Raw genomic sequence first — 26069 nt, 5'->3', positions numbered from 1 at the left:
TTTACTCTCCCTTAGGCCATCCTGGAGAACTCTTCTTTCAGACGAATAAAATCAGAGTTATATTAAAAATGTCCTGCTCTTCCAAGCTTTATAATGGTAGTGAATATTAGTTTTAAATATGTATATTTTTCTTACACAAATGTATCGCTTCGTTTTATTAACCCCCGTGTGGAGCCGTGTGGAGCAGTTATGGATGGATGCACTTTTATGGACTTCAAAAGTATTCAACAATTCACTCCCATTATAAATCTTGGAAGAGCATTTTTAATACAACTCTGTATTCGTCTGAAAGAAGAACGTCATATACACCTAGGATGGCTTGAGGGTGAGTAAATCATGGGCTGATTTTAATTTTTGGGTAAACTAATACTTGAAGTCTTAGATATCTTATTAAAAATTACATTTTTTGAGTATTATACAGTTCTTTACACAATAAAAAGTGATAATTGAAGAAAACAAAATAATAATAAACAAGCAGAGATGAAAAGGCCCTCGCACCAGGCTACCGCCACCTGGCGACCTCGGTAAAACAGGATAGTGAGTAAGATGCATTTAAAAGGAGAAGAAGAAAAAAAAAATTATGATGTGCCACACTTCATGCTGCCAGCAGGTGGCGCTTTGACTGTAATTGTCATGTAGAGGTCTTCTTCAGGGCAGGACTATTATCAAACATGTGAATTTTGGGGCAGATCGGACATTGTATGCCTGGCTTACAACAACTTCCTGTTTCATGGCACGCCCTTCAGGGAAAACTCAATATCTTTTCCATATTAACATTGCAAAGGTCTTTAGGTCAGAGTGACCAAATATGATGTTAATCTGATAGAATCTCTCGGAGGAATTTGTTAAAGTATAACGTCTAGAAATGGCAAAAACTGCAAAAACTTTGCACATTATCTCACTGTTTTCAGATTTTGCTTCCAGGGTTTGCTTACTTTTTTTTGTAGGCATTGGGCTGTTACATGCGTCTACCAAATTTCATACTTGGATGTGAAACATAGTGTGAATAGCGCTTAATTGAACTTTTGTAGGTGTCACTATCGAACCATTTTGGCATGCCTAATTCTGAAACCCATATCAGACGTAAATCTTCAGCATTTCTAAGGCATGAGTAAATTTTCATGAGTTTTCGAGCATGCTTAGGCCATTAAAAAAATGCTATTCATTTCGAAGAAGAGTAATAATAGACTGAACAATTACAATAGGGTCCTCACACCATCCGAGCTCGGGCCCTAAAAAAGAAGCAACCTTTGGGTTGTGTAGATAACAAGAAATAAAGCAAACCAAATGTTCAGCCAAAGGTCCAGTCGACTCTACATTCATTTGCTCATTAATCCACCATCAAGCGCATCTCAGTTCCCTACATCCAATTGTCCTTATTTATCTCCAGACCTCCACACTTTTTTCCTCATGTCGAGCTTTTTCCAGAGCTTAGCATACTAGACTTACTGGCCGGCCTTCTCCCTTGGCCTCACCGTCTCCTGAAACACCAGCCGTGAGTGATCAGCTGCCTCTAGCAAGCTCTCCATCTCCTCGCTGTCAATATTGACCAGTTCACCTTCCTCCACCTTTGACACTAGGCCTCCTTCCTGCACCGCAAGCCCCTCCAATAGCTCCTCGTCCTGCTCCACCTGCTCCTCCTCTTCATCTTCCTCAGGCTCTGGTGTAGGTTCAATCTCACCCCCACGGACCTTCTTGACGTGGAAGGTGAAGGGCGGTACGCGGTAGGTGGTCGATTTGGAGCGGGCATAGACAGTATGGTCGGGCGTCAGTGTCTTCTTCATCTTCTCTCTGGAGCTCCGGATCTTATTGCGGCGCTGGGTGTTAGGGGTCATCTTTGTTCCCAGCTTATCCATCTTCTGGCTCAGGCTCTTCTTGGTTTTCTCCAGGTTCTCTCTGGTTCTCTGACGTGTCTTCTCCAGGTTCTCTTTTGTTCTCTGTCGGGTTTTTTCCAGGTTCTCCTTGGTTTTCAGTCTGGTCTTCTCCATCTGCTCCTTGCTGAAAGCCTTCTTCAGCTCGCCCACCTTCTGGAGGCCGCTACGCTTGATGCGCTCAGCACGAGATTCCTCAATGATCTCCTCAACCTCCACTTCCTCTTCAGAGCCATGTTCTTCCTCAACTCCTTCACTCAGCACCTGCTCTCCTCCCTCTCCTGCAGCCACTGGCTTCTTGGAGGCCTTCACAGGTTTCACCTTGTCCTGAGAATTTAAGAGTTAAGATTAGATTAGACCAGGCAAATGTAAATATTCTTGAACTTCTAGATCCGAATCTAAGCAGCAGGTATTAAATGGGCATGAATAGCTCCATTTCATATAAAGTGAAACAAAATTGTTAATTTTCACTTTCAGTATTACTACTGCAAATATACTTTTCCTAAGAATATATATATATAAATAAATATATTTTGTCAGACTTTGTTTTTGTACATAATACTCGGGAATGTGTGTCACTTTTAAACAATGGCAAAAAAACAAAAAAACAAAATCTATTGAGTATTACTGTAGTTTTGTTGTCAGACTACTTTGGACTATTTATTCATAGCGAAAGTTTTAAAGAGTTAGTGGGCCAGGCTTACACCTAAAAATAACAGTTCTGTCATCATTTACTCATTCCAAACCTAAAAGACTTTCCTTCATCTTCAGCACACAAAGGAAGATTTTTTTTTCTCAGGCCTATTTTTTTTTAATCAAATCTGAGCTACTTTTGTACACTTAGTTCTACCAGAAAAACTCAGGAGGCCAGATGGAGTATAATAACATACAGAGGTGGAGAGTAACTAAGTACATTTACTTGAGTACTGTACTTAAATACACTTTTTGAGTATCTGTACTTTACTGGAGTATAATTTTTTTCTGGAAACTTACGACTTTAACTTCCCTACATTTGAAAGACAAATATCGTACTTTTTCCTCCACTACATTTCTATCAAGGTCCTCGAAGTCTAAAGTCGTTTCTGTAGCAGCTTTGAAAGTCAGTGGATGTTTTTTTTCTTCTTTAAAAGGTGTTTGGGTTTTTCCAGAAAGCCTTTCAGGAATCACTCTTGTAGAGTCTCGTGAAGTTCAATGATTTCACAGCATATATTAAACACTGATTTATAGTTTATAGCAAAATGGAAGAAGCCGGATGTCAAAATGTTAATTTTGTCAAATATTCACATCAACAAAGTTGATTATGTCTTAAGTGAAGGTATCAGTGTATTGGATCCGTGCATTCGGCCTTAAAATGACAGCAGCTTTTTAACTTATTAATTAATTTAAAGTATTTAAATGAGTTTAAGTTAGTAGTATGCAAGTATGTCAGATGGAGCTTAAACCATCATGATTGCATAATGTGTATTTATACAACAATAATAAAATAATGCGTTGAAAAAAGGAAATGTACTTTTGATACTTAAATATCACTTCTGTAAATAGTTCTGTACTTTTACTTAAGTAAAATCACAACTTTCACTTGTAACAGAGTAATATTTGACCAGTAGTACTTTTACTCAAGTAATGAAGTTGTGTAGGCTACTTTGTCAACCTCTAATAACATAGCAAGTTTATTAGCAGACCAGCAAGTATTGTAATTAGAGTTTCTTTGGCCATAGCGCTCATCACGAGGGTAACAGACTCAGAATTTCCTGCCTGAAGATGGGGCACAGCTGACCCCCAGGAGGTATAAATGGGGGGCTGCATCCGAAACCTGGTAAATGCTGCCTTCGGAGTAGCTTCACTTCCTGTCTCCTGAGAGACCTTTATCTGATCGATTTTTTTAAGGCAGCACACATGAATCTTTCGCTCCCTTTGATATCCCACAATCCTGTGCTTTCAGTGACAGTTGAGCTGGGGGAAAAAAAATGGCGTCCTGAAGTTGCGTTTGCCGGTCAGTTTGTGTGTATATGTACGTTTTTTACCAACATATTTAACTTCTGATGTCATTTCTAGCGAGAAATCATTACTGTAGCTAGTAATTAATTAAATATGTGTTTAGTTCACCAGAGCTCTCCCTATTTTGCTGTAGATCATTAAACTCTTACACTGCCTTAGAAGTCTGTCCGAAATTAGTTTTGTGAGGTGCCTAGGTTTTCGGACACAGCCGGGGACCGTCCTGGTGGTGGTGGGGAGGATGGAGGTAATGCTGGCGTCAGCACCTGTGAACTCAGACGTGAGTAATTATCTGAGAATCATGACTCGATTGGATAGGTCTGAATGTGATAAGTGAAGTAACATTGAATCTTCCTGCCAGAATTTGCGCATAAGCTTAATTTTCCTGTAAATCTGATTCGTTTGGGGGGAACGAACCCTTTATGGGTAACACATGTAGGCTATAGGCCTATCAATTTGGGTTTATATTATTTTATGATTTTATGGAACAATTTTAACCATCCATGTACCCTGTTCCTGATCATTCTGGCGAAGAATATTTTGCTGTAAAAGCGTCTGACAATCTCTATTTAACTGAACTGAACACTTAATTCCCTGTGAGAAACTAATCATCAGCTTAATAATTGTATTCTGTCTTCATAACCAGTTGGACTTCATTCGTCTCAAGATTTCTAATCTCTCTATATTGTCACCCCTGAGCCTGTTCTTAACATATTCACATTGAGTCATGCAGTCCTCCTTTGCCTCATGCAGACAGACGACATTTGGAATTCAGGACATGCTATGACTTGTCTAAGAGCTGGGATAGATAATCATCACGGGTGGAGGAGCTTTGTGATATAAACTAATTTTTATGGAACAAGGATTTATGTTAATTGTGGGACAATGATACTTAGATGACGAGTGCAGCACTCCCTCTAGAGGGCACTGTAAATGCGGCGGTTGAGTAAAGTGTTTGTTTGGCCTATGCATGTATATTTTCAACAATATCTAAAAGAATGTAAATGACACATACATATTATTTGAAACAAAACAAAACTTTTATAAATATTAACAAAGCTGGGTAGAGCGCAGTCAACTGATCAAAAATGACTAATCAATCACACTTTGAATCCATGATTTCCATAGTAGGAAAGAAAATAAGTCAATAACTGCCTGATTACCAAAATTCTTCCAAAAGTCTTTTGTGTTCAACAGAAGAAAGAACCTCATACAGGCTCTAACAACATGTGAGAGATGTGGTAAATGATGTGGTAAATGATGACAACATGTTTAATTCTGAGTGAACTATCCCCTTAAACTCACGCAGGGCTAGTTGTACCCTACACACTGCACTGGATCTCTCTCTCTCTCTCTCTCTCTCTCTCTCTCTCTCTCTCTCTCTCTCTCTCTCTCTCTCTCTCTCTCTCTCTCTCTCTCTCTCTCTCTCTCTCTCTCTCTCTCTCTCTCTCTCTCTCTCTCTCTCTCTCCCCCCCCCCAAGTTGTTATATGATATTATTAAAGAATATGCTAAATGAAAGAGGTTTTTGTAACTTAATCTTGAAGCACACCACCACCTGGTGGTCAAAAGAAGAATTGACGCTTCGTGTACATTCAAGAGTGTTGCATAAATACGGGACTCTCTGGATCTTTTGACAGTTTCCAAATTAAATATTCTTTCTATTACACCTGAATCAGTTTTTCCCTCGGGCACAAATGGAAGTCCTCTGAAACGTTCACGTGTTTCCTTAACTGGTTGTGAAGGCTTCAGTTGTGTGCTTTTTTTGAATCTGGTCTTTCTTCTCTTTTTATTCATTCTGGTTCACTTCCAGAACAGTACTCATTCATAAACTCCTTTAACCAATGCTATACTCCCCTGCATCCTAACAAGTAAATATTGATGTCGTCCTGACGATTTTTTTTTTTTTTTTGTCCTTATGTGGACCCTGGTTCGATAAATAGCCTAAAACTTCAGCATAAGCCAGAATATAGAGGCCCAGAGATGTCTGAGATGTTACACAATGCTGGACGTGCACATACACTGCAAACACTCAATCCATACAGCCAAAGCCAACAGGGAGAAAACACACAGAACAAGTGAGAATTTATGGAAACAGAAACACTGGGGAGGAAATTACATCGCTGGAAATCTTTTTTCCCCCGCACAACATTCCAGACCACAACAAATTCCAGTAACGTGTGTTGGTGAGTTATTCAGGGAATACCGAATAGATGTTTAATGGATTTATAGTCTGCATTCTCACTGTATTAGAAGGGTCAAGATCCACCCGTAAACATGAAAGGAAATTGTAAAGTAAATTTACAAGATGTGGTTTCAAATCAAAGAGATAGTTTATCATAAATACTGAAAATTCTGCTTATCTTACCTGAAATTAAAGTAGGCTACCGCTAAACCATCTAATCCAAAATATATTTAAATAAAATAAAAAATAATTACATTTTTTATGTGTAGGCCTATTGTTAAAATAAAATAAAATCAGTATATTTACAATATACAGCAGCAACTGTTTTCTTAGCACCATGTTTTTAATAGCTAAAATCCATAAACTGAGCTTGAATTAAACTGTGAATATTATATTACAGTGCAGAAAAGAACTGTCGGCGGAGATTAACTGTGTCATGATGTCTCTTGTAAAACAAACTCCAAACAAAGTTCTCAACAAAAAGAATACTGACATTAATTCATATGATGAACTGTTTCAAATGCCGTAAATTCAGCAAACCAAGGCATCTTCTCTATTGATTTCTATTCAAATGTACCATTACAAGATGGCAGGCTGAGCAGGCACATTGTCAAAATAATAGAAATCATTACATGATTTCTTACCAATAAGAAATATAAAAGTGCATACTGCATATTCTCGCCTTTATGCCAAAGCCACAAGTCAAATGCGAAGGCTAACGGGCCAAAAACCCTAGCCTGACAAGCCAGACCCACATCAAGAGGTTTGGTCTGGAAACTCACCATTGACAGGGCTCAATCTGAGGGGCGGGATAAACGGTTGTCTTTCAAACTCCCTCTGCACGGGATAGGATAGCGCTACAACCAACCAGAGCAACGTGAAGAGGAGCTAGTAGCCTAGACAGATTAAACTTTCGCCGTATCTGGTCGGCAAAACTCTGAACACATCTTCCCTTTTTAAAAATGACTTCAGTGCCGTTCTTTGTTCTTTTCTCAGAGAAAAGCTTAACTCAGTCTTCCAGAGTCGCGGCCAAAGCTGATTCAAAAGACCGCCGTTCTCCAGTTTCTGTGTTTAGGCTACTAGTAGGCAAGCGCCAGTGTTTGTCTTGCAAGACAAATAAGCAACCACAGCTTCAAAAATAAGCCCAAAACAAGCCCAATATTATTATATTATTTATTTTTATCAATAGAATTTATGATCAATAATTTATCAAGAAATAAGCCTGCTACATATTCAATTGAAACATCTCGGAGTTTGAAAAGCAAAAACAGTGATTTTAATGTGATTTTTAAAAAAAATCTTCAAATTGCAATAAAGGCTGAGAACAGAAGAGGTTTGGAGATAGAAAAAGAGTTACGTAAGTAACCTGAAGGATTATGGTAACTCCAGTCGGCCATGACCATGCACACTGCAAACCGTGAAAAAGATAAGCCCTGCATTTCAATGTGCAATATGCCATAAATATTATTGAAAATTACTAATGTCACATAGCTACTATTTAGGATAAATAATATGCACCTTTTTACAGTCTATGATTGGGAGTTGTGACACAGGAAAGCACAAGGGAGCGCTGCAATATAGCAACATATTTATAATAAAATACATTCAAACCATACCTACTGTTATTATTAGTAGGCTAGCCTATACTTTTTTTAATAATAGCCTGTAATAAAAAAATACATTATAAAAATATTTTTTTAAATTAAATTAGGTGCAACCTGTTAATCGCAACCTGAGATTTTTTAACATGACTTGCCAAAAAAAGAAGCCCAAAGTCGCGAGTTATATGTGGACTTGGCAACAATGGCAAGGGCAACTCTGCCGTCATTATGTTAAGCCCCGCCCACTGACTCTATACACGATGTGATTGGGCTGACCAGAGTTAGGGGATTACAGCTCAGAAGTGTATTGAGAGTTGCTAGAGGACACTCGCGGCAGATTAGATCTGCTTCCGCTAGGGTGCGTCTAGATTTCTAGGCTACCAAAACCACAATAATATGTAAATTAAAGTACACTTTCTGACAGATTCTTGTAAAAATAACCATTTTAATTATTGTAAATGCCTATAACAATTTTAGCACGTCAGACGCCTAGAGTTGAGTATGCGGGTAAAACCAGAGCATAACATTAAAGGTGTTATGAACTGGCTTTTTTTCTTTTTTTTTATACTGTTGTTTGAGGTCAACTAATGATGTCCGTGTGGTTTTTACATTCAAAAACATAATAACGAATAAGTAATAGGCTATTTTCTACACTGGTTTTGAGGCTCTCTCCTGAACGCTGGGCTTTGATGGGCGTGCACTGGAGATGTGGAAGTAAACGCCCACGGCTAGGATTGGATAAGATTTGCATATTCAGTGAGATTAAATTTGCTGCCGCTAGGGTGTGTCTAGATTTCTAGGCTAATACGTCATTGTTTGAGAGCCTCATTTTCTGGGCCTGGTGTCTATAAAAGCTTTTCTTTTACTAACAAGGACATTTTCAGCGCTGAAACATACAGGATATTCTTATATCACCATGAACTTTTACAAATTAAAGGCTCAAGGGAAGGTTGATTTCTCAATTCCTCGCCCCTTTAACACTTACCAAGCGGTTTTAAAAAGTAAAATTTAGCTTTGGTGTGTAAAGAAAATGTTTGCCAGTTGGCCGTTAACATAACACATGGTTTAAAAATAAAATTTTCCTTAGTGAGAGTAAGATGTTTAACCCTTTAATGCCTGGATTATCATAACCTCAGTAAAAAAAATGTTTTTATTGCTCTTAGGGAACGATAAATATTTTTTTACACATCTTTTTCAAATACATTTTTAGATGGACAGTATGCATTTATGGTTTAAACTAAAGAGATAATGTATTAAACATAATATAGTAATACCATGGCAATATTGTGTGTATTTAACAAACCAATCAATACAATTGTATAAAATCATGTGAAAACTATAAAATATATACAAAAAAATGTAGATATTATTTTCAAATATTCCAAACGCAACTGACCTTCATGCAAGTTGAACTTCATGTTACTGTAGATGACTGTTATGTGTTATGTAGTATTTCTTTTTAAAATAGTCACAGAAATAGTATGAATTATAGCTGAAATTATATTGATGCATAGCTATTGCATAGCTATTGATGCATGATGTCCACTATGGAAAGATGATTCATCAGAATTTTCAGGAAAAAAAGGGTTCACTTCTGGCTTTACTGGCAGAGGGATACAGGGAGCGTTGGGTTACTTCCATCCTTAAAATTTCAAAGATGGTGGTTCATAAGAACAAGGTCAAGCAGCAGACATTGGGGACAACAAAGCCACAGACTGGCAGAAGGCGAAAACGACTCTCCACTGACCAGAATGACCGCCAACTCATTCGAATGTCACTCAACAACTGTAGAATGACATCAAGTGACCTACAAAAAGAATGGCAAAAGGCAGCTGGGGTGAAGTGCACAAGCAAGGACGGTTCGAAATGGGCTCCAAGGGGAAGGGCTGAAGTAATGCGACTCTAGAAAAAAGCCCTTTATCAATGAGAAGCAAAGAAGAGCCAGGCTGAGGTTTGCATGAGACCATAAGGATTGTATTGTAGAGTACTGGAGTAAGATCATCTTCTCTGATGAGGCCAATTTTCATCTTTGTCCAACACCTGGTCGTCTAATGGTTAGACAGAGGCCTGAAGACGCCTACAAGCCACAGTGTCTCGCACCCACTGTGAAATATGGTGGAGGCTCGGTGATAATCTGGGGGTACTTCAGCAAGGCTGGAATTGGGCAGATTTGTCTTTGTGAAGGACGCATGAATCAAACCCCGTACAAGGTTTTCCTGGAGGAAAACTTGCTTCCTTCTGCTCTGACAATGTTCCCTAACTCTGAGGACTGTTTTTTCCAGCAGGACAATGCTCCATGCCACACAGCCAGGTCAGTCAAGGTGTGGATGGAGGACCACCAGATCAAGACCCTGCCATGGCCAGCCCAATCTCCAGACCTGAACCCCATTGAAAACCCCTGGAATGTGATCAGGAGAAGATGGATGGTCACAAGCTATCAAACAAATCCAAGATGCATCGAATTTTTGCACCAGGAGTGGCATAAAGTCACCCAACATCAACGTGAAAGACTGGTGGAGAGCATGCCAAGATGCATGAAAGCTGTGATTCAAAATCCGGGTTATTCCACCAAATATTGATTTCTGAACTCTTGCTAAGTTAAAACATTAATTTTGAGTTGTTTAAAAATGAATTTGATTGCATCTTTCCATTATTCCATCTTTTTTGTTATTTTGACCAGTTGTTGCTTTCGGCATTACAATATTACAATATTTTATTTGGAATTTGGGAAAATGTTGTCAGTAGTTTATAGAATAAAATGTTAATGTTACCCAAACACATACCCGTAAATAGTAAAACCAGAGAAAATGATCATTGCAGTTTCATTACTGTAAAGACCAGTATATGGCCAGTACATTTTCTCAATTCACTCACCATTAGCAACCAAAAGTAAATTTTGGACCCTGGATGCAATTATATAGTGCAGTACAAATACAGTAACCATAAGCAGCACATTAATACTGCTCTTGTGCTGTATAATACCCAGAAACTCCTGCTCAAATGCTCTGTGCTAAAAAGAATGTCAGCCCACAATGTATATAGGGATCCCTATCCTAACCCTCTAAAGGAGGCAAACAATTACACAGATTAACAGCTATCTGTGGACCAATGCACCATGACAACCGTTGCCAAGACAGCGGCAAAAACAGTTGGTGCAGTAGACATATCCAGCTCAACAAAATGAGCCGGTGATGGGTTGATAACAGCTGTGTATGTGTGTGTGTGATGATGAAAGGCATGTTAAGGTTGAGGGACTGAGCAGCTGTTGAGTTCTGTTGGATTCAGGACAGCAGCTGTACAGCAGAACTCCTGAGAACGTGAAAAAGCCACAAATACTTTTAATTGTGAGTTTTAGCATGGTTTCATGATGACAGGTATTACAAAAATACAATCACTTGCATAAGAGTCAAGATCTGTGTTATGTCAGTCAGGGCATCGCATGCACTTGTTTTTCTAGGGGCCAAGACAGCATTAAAGGGTTAGTTCACCCAAAAATGAAATGTATGTCACTAATGACCCTAATGTCGTTCCACACCCGTAAGACCTCCGTTCATTTTCAGAACACAGTTTAAGATATTATATATTTAGTCCCAGAGCATATGCAGTCTATGCACACTTTACTGTCCATGTCCAGAAAGGGAATAAAAACATCATCAAAGTAGTCCATATGTGACATCAGTTAGTTCATTAGAATCCCTTGAAGCATCGAAAATACATTTTGGTCCAAAAATAACAAATACGACTTTATTCAGCATTGTCTTCTCTTCTGGGTTTGTTTACAGTCCTCAAATAAAGATTCAAACGGTCATGAATCCGTGAATCGCTCAATGATTCGGATCACGTGTCAAACTGCCAAACTCACGTGACATTGGTGATACGAATCATGAACCGATTCACTGATTCATGACCGTTTGAATTTTTATTTGAGGACTGAAAACAAACCCAGAAGAGAAGACAATGCTGAATAAAGTCAGCACTAAGTATAATGTATTTTCGATGCTTCAAGAGATTCAGCATTGTCTTCTCTTCCTCTTCATGAATCAATCCGCTGATTCATAACCGTTTGAATCTTTATTTGAGGTTTGAAAACAAACGCGGAAGAGAAGACAATGCTGAATAAAGTCGTAGTTTTTGTTATTTTTGGACCAAAATGTATTTTCGATGCTTCAAGAGATTCTAATGAACTAACTGATGTCACATATGGACTACTTTGATGATGTTTTTATTCCCTTTCTGGACATGGACAGTAAAGTGTGCATACACTTGCATACGGTGTCGGACTAAATATAAAATATCTTAAACTGTGTTCTGAAGATTAACGGAGGTTTTACGAGTTTGGAACGACATTAGGGTGAGTCATTAATGATTTCAATTTAATTTTTGGGTGAACTAACCCTTTAACAACTAACCAACAGGCACAACTTCTCACTACGGCTCATTGGGATATAGTCATTAGCTGAAGGCTATATTAAACTGCTGTGCATTTAAACTGCTGAAACATGAGCCTGCTGCTTTTTCGTGCTTCTGTATCTGACAGCTTCATAATGTCAAAGAGGTAAAGGATTTTCACCCAATAACCTCCATACCAGCCTGCTCGTGCATAATTCACATACACTCACACACACACATTAAATATACTCAACAGTGACAGTAAAGACTTTTACATCAATGTATTTTTTCAAATTCATCAAATAATCCTGAAAAAGTTTCAACAAAAAAATGAAGCAGCACAACTGTTTTCCGAATTGAAATAAATATGAAATGTTTCTTGAGCAGTAAATTACTATATTAGAATGATTTCTGAAGGATCGTGTGGCACTGAAGACTGGAGTAAAAATTCAGATTTGCCATCACAAGAATAAATGACATTTGAAAATTTTGAATGGGAGTACCATATGCTCTAAACACAAACATACCTATCTCCGTCTCTCTTTTTCACATGCACACATGCAAAGTTCTTTTTGTATTACAGTCACTGCAGTTGCTGCCAGCCACCATGATGCTCTCAAAAAGCCAAACATGCTTTTGCTTATCCTGTTCTCTACAAGAGTTAAAACTGATCTCGGGGAGTGAGAGAAGTGGTACTGTCATGGACACCGTTCAGTATAATTGGAATAGAATCCTAATCCAGGTTTATTAAAACTGAAGGCGAGTTATATATTCAGATTTTAGATTTGCATTGCTGCTGTGTCTGGCTCTGACGCTACTGTATCAAGTGTTGCTCCGCATTCATCCGTAGCCCTGCCCCATGCAAGCGATATGAAAGAATGTAGTAATTCCAGGACCTGCGATACACTATCGATGTGACACAAATGTACTTGTCATTTCCTGTATCTCATATTTGACACATTACCTAATATGTTGAAAAATAAAAGTGACCAATGACCACCTCTTCTGACTCTTAATAAACGCGCGCACACATACACATACACACAAACACACACATACGGTTGGCAATGCCTAATTTATTCTCAGCCCATTCATCAAAAATCACATTCTGGCCTGGACCAAACACGCAATATGCAGTACACACACACGCTGCTGTCTGGGTAAATATGATACCCTGAATTCAGTTCAAAAATAGAGCAGAGGCCAACAGTAACATTGGAGATCACGCAAAACCCTATAAGTCACAGCCACACCTCATCATCTTCTGCCTAGCAAGCCACTACCTAACATTTTCTCACCAGACTGCAACTGAACTGTTTGGAAGCCCACCACATTGTATATTATATTGTAGCATGTCAAAATTACGATTTACCAAAGTACTATTTTTGTTTTGTTTTTTATGTGATGGAAATGAGCTTCACTAGAAATGACACAACAATATCCCAGTCTATGTGCATAGGGAAGCCAATACTATTCAGATGATGTGCTTCCCAAAAATAGTAGGCTTCAACAACATGCAGCTGCAAAAAAAAAAAAAAAAAAAAAAAAAAAACATTTTTAAAAAATGCTATGAAAATGTCGGTATACTGTTATGAGACAAGCAAGAGGTCAGCGGCCGTATTTTCACCCTCCAAAATACAGAAACAAACTTCATGGAGTTCTACTTGTGTCTGTAAATACTAATCTGGTACTGACTACCAACATTTCAAAGAATACTGTCATTTTCTGAAAATAGTGTTTCTTTAAATTCGGAATAAATAAATAAATAAATAAATAAATAAATAAATAAATAAATAAAAATATCCACTTATTTACACCATAGAAAATATTAAGATGCCCACACGCACGCACGCACGCACGCACGCACGCACACACACACACACACACACACACACACACACACACACACACACACACACACACACACACACACACACACACACACACACACACACACACACACACACACTCACACACACACGCACGCACGCCTGTCACCTACAGGAGTCCAGTTTTACAGGGGTAATTTATGGAGACCTCAGGGGTCTGTGATTAGATATCTGATAAATGCCAATAGTGTAACCTGCAGCTTGAGTGGACATTCCATAAGAGAAGACTGAAACTGAGACTTCATGAGCAATTAAATGTTATGTTATGTGTTGCCAGTAAGGGTCAGTAAGATTTTTGATGTTTTTGAAAGTCCCACCAAGGCTGCCTTTATTTGATCAAAAATAATAGAACTTTAATATTGTTAAATATATGAATATAAAATAACTTCTATTTGAATATATATTTATTCCTGTGATGGCAAAGCAGCCATTACTCGAGGCTTCAGTGTCACATGATCCTTCGGAAATCATTCTAATATGCTGATTTGCTGCTCAAGCAAACATTTCTTACTATTATCAATGTTGAAAAAGTTATATATTTATTTTATTTAATTACTTTACTGTCACGTTTGATTACTTCAATTAATTTTTTTTATCTTACTGATCCCAAACTTTTAAAAGGTAGTTTATACAGTGTCCATTACATTTAAAAGTTTATAATTTATAATATAATTCATTATATTATATACCATATACCATACCATTCATACCATTCATACCATCCATACCATTCATATACCATACCATTCCGATCTGTCTGTCAATCACCGCGCCATCCTTCCCTGACTCATGAAATCCCTTACTCCACCAACCTGAAGTGGGCAAGCCACCCTTTTTCCAACTGAGAACCATGGCCTCGTACTTGGAGGTGCTGATTCTCATCCCAGACACTTTAGATTTGGCTGCGAACTGTCCCAGTGAATGCTGAAGGTCCTGGTCTGATGAGGCCAACATGACAACATCATCTGCAAAAAGCAGAGATGAAATCGTGTGGTCCCCAAACTGGACACCCTCTAGCCCCTGGCTGTGCCTAGATATACTGTCCATATAAATTATGAACAGAACCGGTGACAAAGGGCAGCCCTGCTGGAGTCCAACAGTCGGGTATCCTGGTGCCATGTGCACTGATGAACACCCTTATGCTTGAATACACATCATTATGTGACTACAGAGAAATCCAATAACAGAACGCCGCACGGGTTCAGATCATTGTTCCTTACAATCACGCCCCGCCAAGTGTCACTGTCACAGCCATGTGGGTGTTGAAGTCTCCCAGTAGAAAGACTGGGTCTCCAGTCGGAACATTTTCCAGCACCCCTCCCAGACACTCCAAGAAGGCTGTGTACTCTGCACTGCAGTTCGGCCCGTAGGCATGACAGTGAGAGACCTGTCCCTGACCTGAAGGCGCAGGAAAGCGACCCTCTCGTTCACCGGGGTGAACTCCAACACATGGCGGCTGAGCCCACACTAACCTGCCGCCTCTCACCATAGGCAACTCCAGAGTGCTCGAGTCCAGCCTCTCTCAAGCAGTGTGGTTCCATAGCCCAATATATGCATGTAAGGGAACCCAACTATCTCTAGTCCTCAACATCCTGCACAAGCTCAGGCTCCTTCCCCACCAGCGAGGTGACGTTCTACATCCCTACGGCCAGTTTCTATGTCCAGAGATCAGGTCGTCAGTGCCCGTGCCTGCGACTGCCGTCCGATCCACTATGCTCTGACCACTTACGATACCTCCTGCAGGTGGTGAACCCATGGGAGGGCGACCCCACGTCACTCGTTCAGGCTGAGCCCAGTAGTGCCCCATGGGGGAAGTCCTGTCCACCAGGCGCTCGCATACGAGCACTTACCCCGGGCCTGGCTCCAGGGTGGAGCCCTGGCTGCACCATGCTGGGCACCATCTCGGTCTTTGATTTTTTGTTATTCATAATAAGCTTCTCAACCGCTCTTAGTCTGACCCGTCACAAAGGACTTGATTGCCTTGGGAGACCCTACCACATCGCTCCTAGGATCATTCAGGTACTCAAACCCCTCTACCACGATAAGGTGACAGTTCAAGGACATAGTAACATAACATAACAGACAAAAAATAAATAAATGTAGCCTTAAAACACAAGATGCTCTTTTGATCATCAGTTTTTAAGCTTGTGGCATACTAAATTCTATTTGATTTACAATTCAATGTCTTTTGTCATACTGATAATATAATTTGAATTGTTTATATTAACTTAAGCATTTTCAGTTTCACTTGTGCTTTCAGACATTTGTACCCACTGTATCTATGTACAAGGGCACATTTGACTACTGGTACAAAAATATGCATTTCTAATTATGCTAAATGTGCATGCGTGCCAATTTAATATTTACATATGTACATTAACATTATATAAAATAAAATATTAATACAAATGACATCTGCAGCACTTAGGTTTTTCAGCTAATGTACTGAGCATTTGCTCATGAAAGATATAAAGCACTCTTTGTATGTGATCCCTCTGAAACATCATCTCTAATTATCCTTAGACCATAATTATCCCCATTAACATCTGCCTGGAGAAATGAAGGGAAATAGGTGCACAAGCAGAACACAGAACACTACAAATATACCAATAAATGACCTCATCACTCCTGTAATCTTCCATCTTTCCGTTCCATCTGCATTAAAAACATTAGAGACTAATTACACCACCAACGTTACCCCCTCCATCCTCTCAGTGCTGCGCTTGAAGGAAATGACTCGTTAGTGAGGCTAAATGCAGGAACGCAGGCGCAGAGTAAACAACAGCAAAGTGCTGGAACACGCTGAACCTCACCCTGTCTACATATTACATTCACATTGGACGCTTCTGTTTCAGTGCAATAATGTCAGATCACTGACTGAAAAGCATGACAACATATCGACTGGCACAAAATGACTTCTGTGGATTTCAAAGTGTCATTAAATACAATTGTATAATGAAAAAACATGTTTAATGTCTTATTCACTACATTGTCAATCACTCTGCTATAAGGATATTACCATTTGTGTGACTACGACTGATATCTTACTAAGTTGTATTTAATACTGTAAAATGCAATTAATATTAAATATATATTTAAAAATATATATATTTATTCTATATTAGCAAATGACCTATTGTAGGATCTCTGACAAAGCTTGTTGCTGAAAGGTTCTCTTTCTCTGTCGACTGACGGCAGTGTCATTATGGTAGCCTTGCAGACATTACCGCATTCTGCACTATAATTAGAATGTAATGGAACGATTCAAGGGGGATGGGGGTCTCAGAGTGAGTCTCCGTCCATACTGCGGTTCAGCACGCTCTGAACACACTTAATACGACTCCAACACAGTCCAGCTTGCTTGCACAAGACTTTCTTCACACCTGCACTCCACACAGCAGTGAAATGCTTTACCCTACACCCTGATCTAGCACGAGAAAGAATCTTTGTACAAATGAAGTGTATGGTGTTGTTTTTTGGGGTAATTAAACACAGTTTGCAGCTTTGGGCACAATATTTTAGCACATAAACATTTGCTATAACCTTATCATCACAAAAAGCACATTAATTCCACAATTTAGTTTAACCAAACACTAACCTTCCTTTTCACAGACAAGGCTTTAAACTAGTTCCAGGCTAAAATGCATTTTTAGCTGGTTTAACTAAAAAAAGCAACTTGCTCTGACATGTATTAAAATTAATTTGCCTAATCCTGGCTTAATCTATGCCCTGTCTGTGTAGCTGGGCCTAAAAGTCATGAAACAGCAGTTTGAAATATCTCATTCTGGGAATTACGAGCTTTTTAAAAGTGTTTTGGCCTCTTCTTGATCTGAGAATCGTTCTGTTGAGGTCTCAGCTCTCTTAAGCTCCATCTTGAGTGACATCAAATGTAACAGCGGGCCAAAGTGATAAGCTGTCTTTAAAGGTGTCATTAACTGGCTTTAAAAAAATATATATACTGTTGTCTGAGGTCAACTAATGACGTTTGTGTGTTTTTTACATTCAAAAACATCATAATGAATAAGTAATAGGCTATTTTCTACGCTGCAGAGACTATCCAGAACGCTCAGTTTTAATGGGTGTGCTGAACTGGAGACAGTTCATGGGAGGGATTGTTTTGAAAGCAGCAAAACGGAATGATTCTCTTACAGGGGTCTCAAAATGTATTTATCAAACAAACACAATGATTTATCTCTCATCCACCCACGATTGATTTATTTTTTTAGAAGCGGCATCCACATCTATCTGTAGAGCCGTCGTTTCACCCTTCTAATACGTCACTACGTTTACATGGACAGCAGTAATCTAATTATTGACCTTATTCTAAATAAGACAATATTCTGATTAAGGTGTTTACATGAGTTGCTTTTAGAGTACTCCATTCATGTTCCCGTTTTACATGTGATAAAATATAGTTCGATTATGGCACGTCATTACGTCCCCATGCCACGCTATGTTCTCCAACATCCAATCATAGCGTGACTTTGGCAGGTGTGTTAATTTTATGGGCTCAGTAAACCCGCTAACTTCACCTGCGGGTGTCGCTGTTGGACAGTGTTACTTTACATTAAGAAGTATAACAAAACATGCGTTTTTATAATGTTTTATATCTACGTTGATTTATTTTTTTAATATTATGTATTGCCTCTTTTTGTTTTTTTTGAAGAGACACTGCCCCTCTTTCCTCCTTATTGACAGCCTACATGTAGAATAATAGCTTTGATTAATTATGATAAAGGTTTAAAAATCGAGTCTTTGGATTGTTTTTCCTGCCGTCGAGCCACAGGCGTTCACTGAATGACCCATCTGGTTTGCGATTACAGATACAAACTTATTGTATTTTACTTTTACAATGAGCATAATAATTACAACAAAAATAAAAATAGAGAGAGAGGACGCAGTGTTCACAATGAACAGTCAAGTAAAACACACACCGCCCATAGCAACGAGGTTTATGGCAACGACTTTTCAGACTGACAGATGAGATCTGTAAAAGATAAACGCGACTTTTCCACCATTTGTTACTGTTTTGTACACGTTGTTATATTAAGTATAATTCCAATTTTGTTTTATTGGCCACAATATTATCGATGATTGTTGAAAGAGGCACTTTTGATTAATTTTCAAAAAGGGCAGAGGCTAACCCACAAAGCCTCTCTGCACTCCCCTGTTGTGCGTAACGTTATGTGTCCTGTCACAAAATGCGGTGATATCTCCGACATGACATTAATAGTTAGATTAAGGTGTGTACATGTCTCTGATAATGCGACTAAAATAGGCATACTCCACATGTCTTAATCCGATTTATGTGTAGTTAGATTATGACTTTAATCAGATTAAGGTAATTAGAAATCGCTGTCTACATGGTAGTCTCTTAATCAGAGTATTGTCTTAATCAGATTAATATCGGAGTATTGTTGTCCATGTAAACGTAGTCATTGATACGTCAAGTTTTCATTCGTCTGAAACGTACATGACCATGACCTTTTATATATCAAAGGCTCAAGGGAAAGTTGATTTCTCAATTCATCACCCCTTTAAGATTAAGCGTTTGGCCTCCTCTCGATCTGAGAATCATTCTACTGAGGCCTTCACCCCTCTGAGCTCTAGCCAGACAGTGATATTAAGGGTTCGGCCCTCTGTGTGGGGGGCACTGTTCGCTTAGTTGCTTAAGGCTTGGAGCTAGGTTATTGTTGTGAGCTAGGAATGATGTCACTGACAGTAACATGTTTGACCTGAGTGAGGGATTGGTCTCCATCATCTAAGTATTTTGAGTCTTGTGCTTGTGATTAGGAAGTTATTCCCTCAGCATGGCAGATTGGGTGCTCATTCACCAAAGTGTCTTTGGATGCAGTACATGTTCCCTTTCGAATGGTTACACATGTAAGCATGGTTCCCAGAGAAGATGCTTTGGGAATACCTGGTCACATCTCTTACAGAGAATATGTTGTTGATTTGTACTACTGGTGCCTCTTGTACTGTCGCCGGCCAATGACGCTATGTTTCGGTCATGTGCTTTAGACACCGGTCACACTGGAGGTGTTCCCCTAAAGTGTCTTTGGACAGTGTCTCATTCCCCCTCTCAGGGAACCATGGTTTCATGTGTAACCTAAGACGTTATGCAGAAGATATAGCCTTGATATAAATATAAATGTCTTCATTCTATACTTTCAAACACCTGCCAACTATCTGCCACAGCCAATTCTCTCTCTCACTCACACACACACACAAACAGAGAGAGAGAGAGAGAGAGAGAGAGAGAGAGAGAGAGAGAGAGAGAGAGAGAGAGAGAGAGAGAGAGAGATACACATTAAGGTGAAAATATAGGCCTTCTCTTTGCTGTCAGTGTACAATTACCTTATTTCCCAGTAAGCACATGTACGTTACTAAGACATCTGTGAAAGAGTGCAGTGCATTATCTGGAAAGCATTGCAGTCTATTTTAAGCATCATAGTTGTGAAAACACAATAATTAATCTTTAATAATATTATAAACATCTTCCAATTAGTCGACTTAGAGTTCAGTAGTGTTGAAGAAGAAATTAAAACTTTAATTCAGCAAGAATGAATTAAATTAATCAAAAGTAACAAATACCTTTACATTGTTGCAAAAACATATGGGTCAAATAAAGGCTGAAAGAAAGCAAATGGGCTTCAAATCAGCACATTAGGATGAAGGAACATATGACATGGAATTCAGCTTGAAATGTATTCAGCTAAAAATACATTAAAATAGAAAACGGTTATTTAAACTGCAAAAATATTTCAAAGTATTACTATTTTAGTGTATGATCAAATAAACGCAGACTTAGTGAGCAGAAAAGACTTCTTTTAAAAGCCTTAACACATAGCCTAGAAATCTAGATGCACCCTAGCGGCAGCAAATTTAATTTGCCCGCGAATGTCTTGACGTGGGTCTGGCTTGTCAGGCTAACATTTTACTGGATTGACCCCAAATCTTGAACCGTCGTGTACATAATAAATTACAAATTGAATTATGTGTCTGCAGTAGATTTAGTGCAAGAAACAGTAACATTTTATTTTACAGTGTCATTGTTACATATACTACATGTACTTAACATGTAAATAATGCATAATTACATGCAACGAAACCTCAACCAAACCCTATAAGGACATGTAGTTAATTAATATTACTCAGTACTTAAATATATAATTACACTGAAACAATAAAACTTTAAAATAAAGTGTACCCCCAAATTCCTGAGGGAATTAACCATTTCCACTGCTTTGCAAGAATGCAACTCGTAGATTATTTTACATAGGATTGTGTCTCTTGGAAACATGCTCTCTCTGCTGTGTGTGCTCTTTTGAGTTGTATTACACATATATTTCTACAAACTTAAGGTAAAACCATTTTTTGGTTTCTAAATGAGGACTTTTTTGGCAGGCATGCAGTATTTGCAGTATACTCATGGGATGTGCCGATCCAGCATTGTTTAGAGGTTGCTGTGAGATGAGACAGGAACCTTTGAAGTTTCACTTAGGAGTTAACTGACACTTTATGATACTGAGTGGGAAATTCAAGGCCAAGCCCTGAAGAGGAATCCATGTGTACTCCAAAAGAGACTTGAGAAAGAGGATTGCAAATACATATACTCATGCAGCAGAGCCAGGGACTCCGACAACAGGACAACATAAATTAAACTTGGACATGCTAAAAATAGAGGATTGTAAATACATGCAGGAGACTCTAGTAAAACAACATGAACATGCTAAAACTATTAAATGAAGTGTTTTATTATCTTGTAAAAAGCTAACACCAAGGTAACAATTCAGGGTCAAGATATAGATTAAGGAACATATGGTGGTCTAAGACGTGTTTTGTGTGCCCATGCTAGCAAAAACGACTGCAGTTGCTAAAAAAAAAAAAAAAGATCTGAAAACGCTGTTTCTACAGCTACTCTAGAACGGTGAGAAAAAAGACCAGAGATCTGCTGGACTCAAGCTTTCATAACGACCAAAATGAATTCCACTTCCACAATCAGAAGGAGGTGTAGCCCCTTGGTTAGAGTTAGGAATGGTAACAACACATTTTCAAACCCTGCAAGTAGTGATCCATGCAGTTGAGTAAGTCAAATATCTCCAGGTTGCTCCTCAAAGATTCCTTTAAGTCACTTTGAAAGCAAGTATGTACTAAAAGACTAATTAGTACCAATTAGTTAAGCCACATAAAAGGAGATGGAATGCCATGTCTGGATATTAAAGACTTTGCAATCACATGCTCTGTCATGCACTCCTTACTCACCTGGAAGATGAGCACTTTGAAGTTCTTCCTCTTGAGGAGCTCGTGTTCATTGTTCTCCAGTTTTTTGATCTGTCCCACTTGCTTCTCCAGGTCCGTGCGCACGCTCTTCACGTTGACGTTTACCTTTCGCACCTTGTCCAGGAGCTTGTTGACTGTCCCGGCCGTTCCAACGTGACTCTTCGCCAGCTTGGCCAGCTCTGTCTGGATGCTGCTCATGTTCTTCTCCATGGTCTCCTGCTTGGCCTCGAGGTCTGTCTGAGACTGCTGGATCCGGTCCACCACACCGATGATTTTGTCTAGGAGTGCCAGGACCATCATGCCGGTAGCCTGGGCCTCAGACTTCTCAGACTCACCACTGCCACCTCCATCGAGTCCTGGCCCCAACACCAGGTCCACCTCTTTCGCTGGGTCGCCATTGTCATCATCATCGCCTCGTCTCGATTTCAACGCCATGGTTGTCGTGGCAGGTTTGGTGGAAGCCGGCACCAAGGCGACCTCCTCATCATCCTCATCTTCATCAGAGACTTCGGCGAAGACGGCACGCTCCAATTTGAAGTCTATGTCAGCCATGGCTTGGTTTCAAGTACACTCTGATTAATTCACACTTAAGCTTACTTGCAGACAGAGAGCAGCACACACACACACACACACACACGTGGGCCGGTGTGGAAGAATGTAGTCCTGGGGTAAAAATAAAGCACTAAAAAAAGACTTGAATGACAGTAGACACCCAACGATCAGAGCGGAATTGACTCCAACTTGCAGGCAACAACCTTCGGCAACTTTCTCGACTACTTTGAACCAGTCTTTTACACCTGTTCTACCTACTAACACTATGTACTAATCTTTAGGCTTCCTATAATGCCTCAAACCTTTCCTCCCTTCCTCTTTTCCTCAAGTCTACTCTGGGATGTCAGCCAGTCGATGGAAGGTGTGTGCGAGTGTGCATGTGGTAATGAAGAGTGTGTGTGACCACAGCTCCCTGTGAAGCCCGCATGTCAGGTCTTCCCTTTCCCTCTTCAGTCCAGCCCCCAACCAAGATCACTTACTGTAAGGTCACACCCAAGCTGACCCTTTATGGGGAGTCTCCACCCTCCGTAGATCGTGGCAAGGGACACACGGACACATACCCACCCACTGGCTCACTTAGGCAAGGGTATGAGACAAACAGCTCAAATCGGTTTATGAGTCATTCAAGCGTAAACCTGATCTTGAAAATTACTATCAAAGACGTGTGTTATTGGAAGTACCAGAGGAATTGCAATAAATGAGGTAGAAAGGAAACACTTGTAATTGTAGCACAATTGTTTTAAACTTTGTGTTCCAAAAGTGTTGATATTTAGTTTCAGCAGTGTTGAGTATAAGCAGAGCTGTGTGATTTTGACTGAAGCGAGAGGATGCTTTTTGTTTGTTGTTGTTTTTTAAGTTTGACATTGCTTTTCACTCCAGCTTCACAAGAGATTTTCCTTTCTAGCAAGTGGGAGTTTTACAGAATTACAGAATGCTTTTAGAGGGGAGAGGGGAAAGTGTTTGAGGGAAAAAATGGTCAACATTTGTCTGAACTATAATTAAGCAATTTCACAATCAGAGTATCAGTGCTGATGTTCCAGATATCAGCTTGGCTGGCATGAAACTGCAGCAATGATACTTAAATGATACTTTTTATATTTTTTTAATTAAAGGGAATGAAGTCTAAGGCCACACATTATAAATATTTACTTTGAATTGTTATTGTTTCTGACTCCCCCTCCCCCCTTTCATATATTGTATTTATTTATTTAATTGGTAGGAAATCTTAATTTCTTTGGCTTTGGGAGATAAATATTTTCTTTGTCTTATCCATTTTTATGCATTTTGATTTTGTTAAAATCATTTTACCCAAACGGTTGTTCTAGGGGTGTGCACATTCGAAATCCAAAAGAGGACAGCGCCAATGATTCATTGCTAGAGTGCACGCTAGAGAATGAATGAATTCAACTCGACAAACTATTGAGTGTAACATTTATTTAACTTAGTTTATGATTTGTTTCTTACCCGTTGTTCCGCCGAAAACCCATGACTGCAAAATGGAGCGAAGGCCAGATTAAACGGAAGTGCCATTTCCGGAACACTTTTATTTTTGGGGGGAATTATGGGAAATGTAGGGTTTTGTTTAACATGTCTTTTGATTATTTGTTGGGGGAGATCTTGTTCATTTTATTGGATTTTTATGTTTGTTTGTTTTTTGCAGAGCCTATATGTATATATATATTTCGTGTTTATTTGTATTATTGCTTTACGGTGAATGTGATTTTTGTATGTTTGTAGAGTTTATTTGTGTGAATATTCTTTTCAATATGTGAACGTTAAAATGAGATGATGAACGAAATGGTTGAATCTGATTTCTTAAAAGGAATTTTTCTTCCATGGCCAATTAGTTCTGGTGAGGGATCCCAGAGAAAAAACATCTGAGCCAGAACTCACTTTGCTGTTTCCCCTTTATTTAGTTATTTATTTAATTTGCGTGACCAGTAGCTAATTTTTGTTTTCCCCTTTAATAAAACAACATTTTGTCTACTTTATGAATGACACCTGAAAAGTCTATGGAAGAACCTGACAAAGGGTTAGTTCACCCAAAAATGTAAATTCTGTCATTAATTGCTCACCCTCATGTCATTCCAAACCTGTAAGACCTTCGTTCATCTTCAGAACAGAGGAGTTCACTGATCCCTTCATGCACAATTTAATTACCACTTTTAATGCCCAGAAAGGTAGTGAAAATACATTGTCAAAATAGTCCATGTGACTCCAGTGCTTCCACCTTAATTTTATGAAGTGACGAGAATACTTTTTGTATGCAAAAACAATCAAAAATAATGGCTCTCTTCAACAATTTCGGTCTAGCCTTTATCAGACTCTTACGCAGTTTCTATTATAAACAGTGCAGCGCTTTCGAGATGTAAAGCAGCCAATGCTGTTACGTGAGCACCAGGACGGATGCATTTGATGATGACGCAGGCGTTGCACTGTTTTTACAATGTTAACTGGCAAGGAGCTATAACAAAATTGTTGAATAAAGTTATTTTTGTACACAAAATGTATTCTCATCACTTTAGAAAATTAAGGTTGAACCACTGGATTATTACATGGATTATTTTAACTCTTTCCCCACCAAGAGTTTGAAAAAGGTTTTATTCTAGCTTTATGCATTCCTTTTTTTTTAAATCAACACTTGAATATGGCTAAGTTTCATTAAAAAAAAGTAACAAAAAGCTGAGAAAATCATATACAGACTGAGTCCGTCAACACCCCTAATGCTTGCACAGTCCTGTAGCTCATCCTGGGTCCACATTGCATTCAGTAACATTTCATAGTTTTGATTTATATGTTTAATGTTAATGATCATGTTATTTTTCATATGCATTTGCTTGCATACGATTGCTTGTATTACTCTGTTTTCCTCGCGTGTTTTGATCAGGAGATTCCGTAATCATTCAGAAGATGGGTAAAAGCGCCCCCTATAACAGTGAAAACAGTGAAAATTACGGGTTTGGCCATCAAGCGTTTTCTCACAAAGAACAAAAATGATTTGTTTGGCGGGGAAAAATGAAACAATGTCTTTATTACCTTTGTGGGTCTTGAGAGTGGTAGTTGGGTAGCTGTCTATAGTGGGATCAGAGAGCTCTTGGATTTCATAAAAAATATGTTCTGAAATTGAGCAAAGGTCTTGCAGGTTTTGAACAACATTTTCATTTTTGGGTGAACTATCCCTTTGAAATTGTATTATATAATCCTGCTATATATTATTAATAATGACTTATTTATTATACTTTTAGACATGATTTACCAACATATATTGTCTCACACGCATACAAAAAGAAGGACAAAACAAGATCA

General features: G+C 38.9%; 1 protein-coding gene across 1 annotated transcript; it reads right to left on the bottom strand.

Annotated features, from left to right (window-relative positions):
* Nucleotides 1-304: 304 nt before the first annotated feature.
* Nucleotides 305-23718, bottom strand: cavin1a (caveolae associated protein 1a). Its single transcript, XM_067428904.1, has 2 exons — nucleotides 22194-23718; nucleotides 305-2198 (listed from the first exon to the last, which is right to left on the bottom strand). Exons 1-2 carry the CDS (start codon nucleotides 22761-22763, stop codon nucleotides 1446-1448), a joined length of 1323 nt encoding a protein of 440 aa, XP_067285005.1. The 5' UTR covers nucleotides 22764-23718; the 3' UTR covers nucleotides 305-1445.
* Nucleotides 23719-26069: the final 2351 nt, after the last annotated feature.

This window comes from Pseudorasbora parva, chromosome 2 (assembly GCF_024679245.1).
Source record: "Pseudorasbora parva isolate DD20220531a chromosome 2, ASM2467924v1, whole genome shotgun sequence".
NCBI classification, from domain to species: domain Eukaryota; kingdom Metazoa; phylum Chordata; class Actinopteri; order Cypriniformes; family Gobionidae; genus Pseudorasbora; species Pseudorasbora parva.
This window is presented reverse-complemented; position numbering and strand designations above follow the sequence as displayed.